General features: G+C 54.9%; 1 protein-coding gene across 1 annotated transcript in view; it reads left to right on the forward strand.

Moving 5' to 3' along the window:
* The first annotated feature begins 4,700 nt into the window (after positions 1 to 4,700).
* Positions 4,701 to 8,525, forward strand: part of LEXM (lymphocyte expansion molecule) — a 20,505-nt gene continuing 16,680 nt past the window's right edge. The window contains 7 exon segments of the mRNA XM_006768395.2: positions 4,701 to 4,733; positions 4,810 to 4,997; positions 5,735 to 5,796; positions 6,029 to 6,090; positions 6,252 to 6,351; positions 6,354 to 6,415; positions 6,578 to 6,700. Of these exon segments, the coding sequence (XP_006768458.1) occupies positions 4,701 to 4,733; positions 4,810 to 4,997; positions 5,735 to 5,796; positions 6,029 to 6,090; positions 6,252 to 6,351; positions 6,354 to 6,415; positions 6,578 to 6,700 (630 nt within the window).

Consider the following 8,525-nt stretch of genomic DNA (forward strand, 5'->3'; position numbering starts at 1 on the left):
GCGGAAGGCAGTGGATGGGGCGCCCCGCGAGCCAGCCTGGCGCGGGGAGCTGCAGGTCAGCGCACGGCGGCGCAGGGCGCGGCCACCTCCGGGTCCCGGGGCGCCTCCCGCCCGTGGGTAGGTCCCTGTGGGCGTTTCCGTTTTCGCCACTCAGGTGCACAACCAGGTGTGCTAGACAAACAGGTGCATTGCCAAATGCGGGCGCGCAAAGGCCGGTGCACGGCCAAGGCGCGTTTTCACTCTCTGTGCGGAGGAAACGGAGGCTCAGGAGGGAAAGGACATGCCGAGGTCGCAGAACTGAGTCGCACTAAACCAGGCCTGGAACCCGGCCAGGCTTTTCCTCCGTGGGCACTGCTCCACCCTCGCTGACCGGCAGAGTCAGGACTGGCCCTTCCGGCCACCTGCACCAGCCCGCTCACCCCTGCTGGGTCCCATCGCCACCATAGCTCCTCAGTGTTAGTGTTCTTCCTCTGAACAGAGCCTGCCATCTCCCTCCCTCCCGCTCCTCCGCTGGTCTTATTTACCAGGCTTCTCCACTTGGATTTCCCCGCCTTCTCTGCGCGCAGCTGGCCCCATTGCAGAGACGAAGGGGCTCCATGTGCTGGTTCTCCAGTGCGACCTGCATCATCTCGCACTGCAGACCTCCCTGTCTGACATGAGGTGTCTGACATGAGGTGCCTTCCCCTCCCCCAGGGGCAGGGTAGATCTCAAGGGTAGACCTGGTTGGTGTCGCTCTGGATAACTGCCACCTCCCAGTCCTTGCCCTTGGTCCCAGCCCATCCAGCACCGGACCCGTGGCCTTGTAAGGCGGGGGTGGGCTCCCTACCCTCCAGAAGGCTGGGCCATCACCACCATCCCGGCTGCAAGGCTGTTTGCCCTCCAGTGCTTGGCTCTTGAGGCAAGTCTGTCCCTTTTCACCCAGGCCGGGCTCCTGAGACACTGTTGCTTCAACTTTTTTTTTGCTTCAACTTTTTGAAAAATAGAGCAGCATCTTCAAAAGCAGAAATAGAGCCCATTAGTAAACTTGGAAAAAATATTTGACTTGAACAATAAAAAAAGTAAATTAAAACAATATTCTGTTGCTATTTTTCACCTGTAATTTTAATTTAATAATTTTTTTGTTAATCCTCATCTAGGAATAGTTTTTCATTGATTTTTTTAAGAAAGAGTGGAAGGGAAAGAAGGATGGAAGGAGGGAAGAGAGAGAGAAACATCGATGTGAAAGAGACATATCAATTGGTTGACTCCTGCACGCACCCCGACCAGGTCCAGGGATCAAACCTGCAACCCAGGTATGTGCCCTTGGCTGGGACCTGCAACCCTTTGGTGCGTGGACTGACACTCTAACCATTGAGACACACCAGCCAGGGCTAAAGTTTAATACTTTTCTGGTTATCATGAGATGAAATGTGGGCTCTCACCTTCTTGGAAGAAGAAGGAATGGATTTCAGAGTGTTTGGCTTTTTAAAATTATTTGATTGTGGTAATATATCCTTAACATAAAATTTACCATTTTAGCCATTTTTAAGTGTACAGTCAGTAGCATTAAGTATATTCACATGGTTGTGCAACCATCACCACCACCCATTTCTAGAATGTTTTCATCTTCTCAAACTGTAACTCTGTGCCCATTAAACAATAATTCCCACTCCCCCTTTCTCTAGTCCCTGGTAACCACCACTCTATCGCTGTCTCATATGAGTGGGATCTATATATACTAGTATATAAAAGCCTAATATGCAAGTGTCCCCTTGGGAGTTCAACCGACCAGGACAGTGGTGGGCAAACTCATTAGTCAACAGAGCCAAATATCAACAGTACAACGATGGAAATTTCTTTTGAGAGCCAAATATTTTAAACTTAAACTATATAGGTAGGTACATTGTTATTCACTTAATTAGGGTACTCCTAAGGCTTAGGAAGAGCCACACTCAAGGGGCCAAAGAGCCGCATGTGGTTCGCGAGCCGCAGTTTGCCAACCACGGGACCAGGAGTATGATTGCTCGCTGTGATGTGTGCTGACCACCAGGGTGCAGTGCAGAACAAAGGAAGGCCCTGGCCAGCAGCCAGCAGCTGCAAGGGACCCTACCTGTGCACGAATTTTGTGCACTGGGTGTCCAGTAATATAACATTTGCCCTTTTGTGTCTGCCTTATTTCACTTAGAATAATGTCATTGCTCTTCTATCTTGTAGAATACTTCAGAATTTCCTTCTTTTTAAGGCTGAATATTTCATTGTATGTACATGACCCAGTTTGTTTATCCATTCACCCCAAGAGAGTGGCTTCTTTCTCTTGACTATTGGGAACAATGCATGTACAAATATCTATTTAAGACCTGCTTTCAATCCTTTTGGGTATATACCTAGAAGTGGAATTGCTTGGTCATATAGTAGTAATTGTAAGTTTAATTGTTTGAAGAACTGCTATACTATTTTCCATGGAGCTGCACCATTTTACATTCCCACCAACAATGCACAAATGTTCTTATTTTTCTACATCCTCACCAATACTTGTTGCTTTTCCTGTTTTTGTCTGTTTGCTTTTCATCCTGGCCTTTGATCTGACTCTGAGAAGATGAGCAGGAGCTGAATGGGGAGGTGTATTTCAGCATTAGGAAAGGCATGTGGCAGGCCAGAGGCTTGCAGTGCAGGTTTGCCTAGGGACAGAGCAGCCTCCTATGGCTGACGCTTACGGAGCATGGGGAGGCGATGGCAAGGGATGAGGACTGAAGGCAGTGCCAGAGCCCCATCACAGAAGCCTGAATCTTGGCCAAGAAGCTTGACTTGACTCCGTTGACATAACAGATGGTTCCAGAATCTGGATGAGTTAGAAACTCTTGCAGCCAGGGAACTCTCAAACCTAGTTGTGAGTTCCATATCCACTGTGTGATCCTACACCTCACTAGGTGTGACCAGGGCAAATTACTCTCCCTGTCTGAGCCTTAGTGTCCTCTGCTGTGTAATGGGGGTAGGAGGGGGGTTGCAGCAGCGCCTACAATAGAGAAAGAGTGAGTTACTGCGGTGGGGAGGCTGTGGGCTAACTGTAGTCCTTGCTGTACAGCTGACTCACCCTGGCCTGCTCTGGTGTGTCTGGCAGCCACGACTCCCATCACAGTGGACCTTGGCTTATAGCCTGTGGTCACTCCTCCATGAGTCCTACAGCCAAGAGGCTCAGGCAGGGACAGAAGCAGCCCAGGCAGGTCTGGGACACCCTGAGAGTAATCACCTTGCACAGGGACTCCCCTTGCACAGGACTTGGTAGTGTACACAGCCACCCCTCACTGACACCCCAAAACAGCTCCTCCAGGAGGCTACAGTCATATGCCTGCAGGAAACGGAGACTTGGCCAGGGTAACTTGCCCAAGGCCACCAGCTGGGAAGCAGCAGGGCCAGGATTCAAACTCGAGTCTCTTTGAGGATTTATGCACTCTTGGGAAGTTGGGCTAGATTCATTTATTTGTTCATTTGTCGCTCAGCAAAGATTTACTGAGCATTTACTATGTTCCAGGTACTGCCCAGGTGTGACACAGTCTCTGCCCTGGACCTTCTGAAGGTCCCCTTCCGAGGGCAGTATTGACCTCTTACCAAGCTTCTGCTGCATGCCAGGAACATACCTAAATTAGCCCAAGTACAGAGACTATTCGCTTTATTTACAGGTAAGAAAGCTGAGAATCGGAGAAGGAGGTGGCTTGCCCAGGTAGCACAGTCCGGAAGGGGCAGCGTCTGTGCTTCAGCTCCTCAGTGCAGGGTGGACACTGCCAGCCATGGCCTGGTGCCCGCCTGATCTGCTGCGTGAGTGGCACGGCTGTGCTGGGCATCCAACTTTCCTATTGAAATGCTATGTTGGGATGTCAGAAGGGCATTGGGTGGGGCCAGAAAGGAGACCACTGTCCCAGTTGTCCAGTTCCCGGAGGGGCTAGATGCAGGGAAAGTCCTATTTCTGACTTAAGTCCTGTCACCATAAATGACTCCTTAATGTAGGAGGGGGTGTCGTTCTCTGCTGTGCCAGATAAAGGAGGAGGAGGGAAGAGAACTGACTCGTTGGGAGCATATACTCTAAACTCCTTTCTTTACCTAGTAGGTCATACACATACTTCAATGAGGAGTTTGGAATTCTCCTCCTCCAGGAAGCCTTCCCTGATCTGCCCATCCACTGGCTGGGTCAGAGGCCTTCCTCTCTCAGGGGCCTGGCCACACTTTGTGGTCATCATTTCCCCTGCTAGCCTCTCAGGGCTGGGACCTCATGTGAGTCCCATGTGCCCTGCACAGCCTCTGCAGAGTGCGTGTGTGTGTGGGGGGGGGGGCGCGAGAAGGGGGGCTGGGAATGTCAGAAGGACGATGAGTCCTGAAGCCATCCTTCCTCCCTCTCTGCAGCCTTACTCATGCCCTCCCTGCTGGCTCTCCTTCTCTCCCCAGAGGGCAGAAAGAACCAGGTGCCCTCTTTGCCCCAGTTGAGCCGACCGTGGGTTCCAGGGTTCCCATGGGCAGAAGGGGAACACTCAGAGGCATTCCCTGATCTGTGCTCTACCTGACCCGTGGCTGAGCCGGGGGACAGAGAAAGAAATCAGAAACGGTTCCTCAACAAGTAACTCTAAAACCCGCCCACGGCATCCATATGAGCCACCAGGAGGGGCCGTTACACCTGCGGGGCCCGGGGAAGGCTCTCTGGCGAGGCAGCGCGTGGAAATGTGCACAGCGCAATGAGCACGTCGGGGGACAGCGCGGGCGGGCCGGTGGGGCGCCACGTGGGCACAGACGCGCCAGGATTCTCTGGCGAATCACAAATCTCAGGCCGGGTTGCTGTGGCAGCAGCGGAGGCCAGCGGACCGGACCGGGACCAGCGACCGGACCAGGACCAGGGACCTGCGCGGAGGAGTCCAGGTGCGGGGGGAGGCCCATCCCTCCCAGGACCTCGCCGCTGGGGCCGGCAGGCCGGCAGGGCAGCCCGTGAAGTGGTTCCGGGAGGCGCTTGCCTTTCTCGGGGTGAAGAGCCACAGGTGGGGCTGGGCTGGAAGCTGGAAGGAGGAAGGGCCACCAATGCAGGGCTGCGAACCTGGGGGAGGAGCGGTAGAAGGGGGGCTGGCAGTGCGGGTGGGAGGCTGGGCTCCCCTCCCCCCATACCTGCCGCACTTCACTGTCCAGAGTCTGTTGACCACTGTGATTAAGTTATTTAAAACCATTTCAAAAGCTTCTACAAGGTGCCAGGCTCCATAGCAGGTCGCTCAGCCTAAACGTGGTGGGTGGGGTTTCAGTCCAGGGGTCTTTCTTCATTCATACATACATGATATTGAGGTACACATACCGCCTCCTCAATATGTTGTTGCATCTGGGGATACAGCCGTGAACAAAACAGCAAAACCTTGTACTCAGGGTTGGCATTCTTGTGGGGCGGGGTGGTTGGAGTGGATAGTAAACCAAAAAGAACAATATATAAGATGCTGGGTAGTGATGAGGGTTATGGAGAAAAAGAAAGCTGGGAGGAGGAGGAGGTGAGTGCTGGAGGGTGGGGCGGGGGTTGCACAGAGAAAATGACTTTTGAGTCAAGGCTCCCAGAGGCGGGAAGGGGACCAGGCAAGAGTGGGAAGGGGACCAGGAAGGACGAAGGCCCTGAGGTGGGAGCAGCGCTGTCACCCTTCACGGGCTAGCTCCAAAGTCACCTTCCCTACCCCTAACCTGCTGGTGCTAGGGCTGGGGGCCAGGCGTGGGGCTCTCCCACGGCCTCTGTCCTTCCCAGGTTTGATGTCTCTGCTGTTTATCCTGAGCAGAAGCTGAGAGAAGCTTCGTTCCATGAGCTATGTGAGTCTGCCAGCTTTGCTGACCCTCCCACGCGGGCTGGCCTCTGCCCTCTGAGTCCCCTACTGTGGTGGCTGAGCCGAGCCATCTAGGGATATGTTTTATACCTCTCCGCGCCCTTAGTCCTCACACAGAGCTTGGCTAGAGCCAGGGCAGGACTGTTGTGGAAACAGCATGGGTTGGGGCCACAGAGACCTGGGTTCCAGCCCCACCTCTTTGCACTGGCTGGCTGTAGGCTCTTGCATGAGTTACTGCTCCTCCCTGAAGTGTGAGGAGGCCAATGACAGAGGAATTCATGTTGGTACCTTGAGTACCACGCCCCTCAGTGCCAGGCTAGGTGCGGGGGGTGGGGCAGAGAGGGGCAGGTCACGCCCGGGTCAGAGTGCAACTTCCTGAGGACTTGCTGTGGGTGGACTGGGTGTGTTGGCTGTCCCAGCTCTGACTGTGCTCTGACTCAGTCCCACTTAGGATCTGGGACCTATGGCTGCAAGGAGACCTGCTTCAGCAAGAAAAAGGTCAAGAAGGAGGTGGGTACAGGCTGGGCCAAGGCCCAGAAAGCCATCGGCTACCCCAGCTGCCCCACTTCTAGTCCCAGACCATCATGAGAGAGAAGCGGCTGCAGGCAAGGTCCCTGGGCCGCGCGGCTCCCCACTCCAGTGGAGGCCTCAGTGTCCTCCCAGGCCCAGGAGAGCTCGTCCTTTAAGGACCATCATCATCTCCCTGGGCTCCTTCCGTGTGGACATCCCCAAGTTCAAGGTGTTCACCTTTTCTCTTAAAGGGGCAGAAGGACAAGCTCGGGCCCGGCTCCTACAACTTCAAAGACTTCTTAGAACAGCTGCGGCAGAAACCGTCCAGCAACCGGGGGCTGCTCAGCTCCGGGGAGCTTCGCTTTCAAGGACTCATCGGGGTAGGCGTCCTCCTAGAAGGACAGGGCGCCCTTCCACCCTCTGCTCTCTTCAGAGCATGGTGCCCGGTGGTGCTGGAAGCACCCCTCTTGTCCCACTTCCTCCCCAGGCGTGGCCCGGCTCACCTTTGGGTCCCCACAGCCCTCAGTTTTCCAGGGCCACAGCCTCAAGCCCACTGGCTGGTGTGTAGCCCTGTGTCTGTCCCCCAACTAGACCGGAAGTTCCCTGCTGCCCGGGATGGGTCTGGTTCATCTCTGAGTCCCCAGCACAGAGCCCGGCATACATTAGGTGCTCAACAAACTCATTCATCTATATGTCCAGCCAATAATGATGGGGCACCCACTCAATGCCATGCACTGTTGTTGGTCCTGGGGATCCAGCAGTGATGAAGACAAGGTTCCTCGCGGCTCCCCACTCCAGTGGAGGCCTCAGTGTCCTCCCAGGCCCAGGAGAGCTCGTCCTTTAAGGACCATCATCATCTCCCTGGGCTCCTTCCGTGTGGACATCCCCAAGTTCAAGGTGTTCACCTTTTCTCTTAAAGGGGCAGAAGGACAAGCTCGGGCCCGGCTCCTACAACTTCAAAGACTTCTTAGAACAGCTGCGGCAGAAACCGTCCAGCAACCGGGGGCTGCTCAGCTCCGGGGAGCTTCGCTTTCAAGGACTCATCGGGGTAGGCGTCCTCCTAGAAGGACAGGGCGCCCTTCCACCCTCTGCTCTCTTCAGAGCATGGTGCCCGGTGGTGCTGGAAGCACCCCTCTTGTCCCACTTCCTCCCCAGGCGTGGCCCGGCTCACCTTTGGGTCCCCACAGCCCTCAGTTTTCCAGGGCCACAGCCTCAAGCCCACTGGCTGGTGTGTAGCCCTGTGTCTGTCCCCCAACTAGACCGGAAGTTCCCTGCTGCCCGGGATGGGTCTGGTTCATCTCTGAGTCCCCAGCACAGAGCCCGGCATACATTAGGTGCTCAACAAACTCATTCATCTATATGTCCAGCCAATAATGATGGGGCACCCACTCAATGCCATGCACTGTTGTTGGTCCTGGGGATCCAGCAGTGATGAAGACAAGGTTCCTGCTGCCCTGGAGCTGGCGTCCTAGAGCTAGAAACAGCAGCATAAAGAAGCCGGTCATACGCCTCAGGCTTATGAGGAAACCTGAGGCAGGGGAGGGATAGAGAGTGATAGGAGTGTAATTTATAGAGTGGTCGGGGATGGGTAATTTATAGTGGTTGGGGATGGGCTCTGGGAGGAGGTGAGCAACGGAGATTCATGGTATCTGTGAGAGAGCATTCTGGGAAGCAGGGCCAGTGCAGGTTAAGGCCCTGAGTTGGACCAGCAGGCAGGAGGCCAGTGTGGCCAGAGAGAGTGGGCAAGGACAGAGGAGGAGAGAGAGCAGAGGACTGAGGGCCGGCCAGGAGCACCTGGCAGCAATGGGGGCTTCTGGTTTGATTCCAAGGGCTGTGTGAGGACAGTGGAGGGTTTTGTTGGGAAGGGCCTGGCTAACATTTTCAGAGGTACACCCTGCTGGTGGGGGTGAAGGTTGGAGGCTGCAGTGGTCCAGATGGGAGGTGATGGCCATTGGGGGCGGGGAGGGGTAAGTAGAAGGGCCACAGTAGTATCACTATGGGCCGGGATGAACATCCCATGTGGTGGTGGTGGTGGGGGGCGCACACTGAATGGGGTTCAGGCTCAGTAAGGTCATGAGAGAGAAGGCAGGAGTCACACCATACTGAGCGAGCACTCTGTTTGCTGAGTGCCTCGCCTCCCCTGGCCCTCGTACTCTCTGTGCTGGACACTTGGCTTCTCCCAGCTCCTCACATGCACCACACTCT

The sequence above is a fragment of the Myotis davidii genome, unplaced genomic scaffold, assembly GCF_000327345.1.
Source record: "Myotis davidii unplaced genomic scaffold, ASM32734v1 scaffold79, whole genome shotgun sequence".
NCBI lineage: Eukaryota > Metazoa > Chordata > Mammalia > Chiroptera > Vespertilionidae > Myotis > Myotis davidii.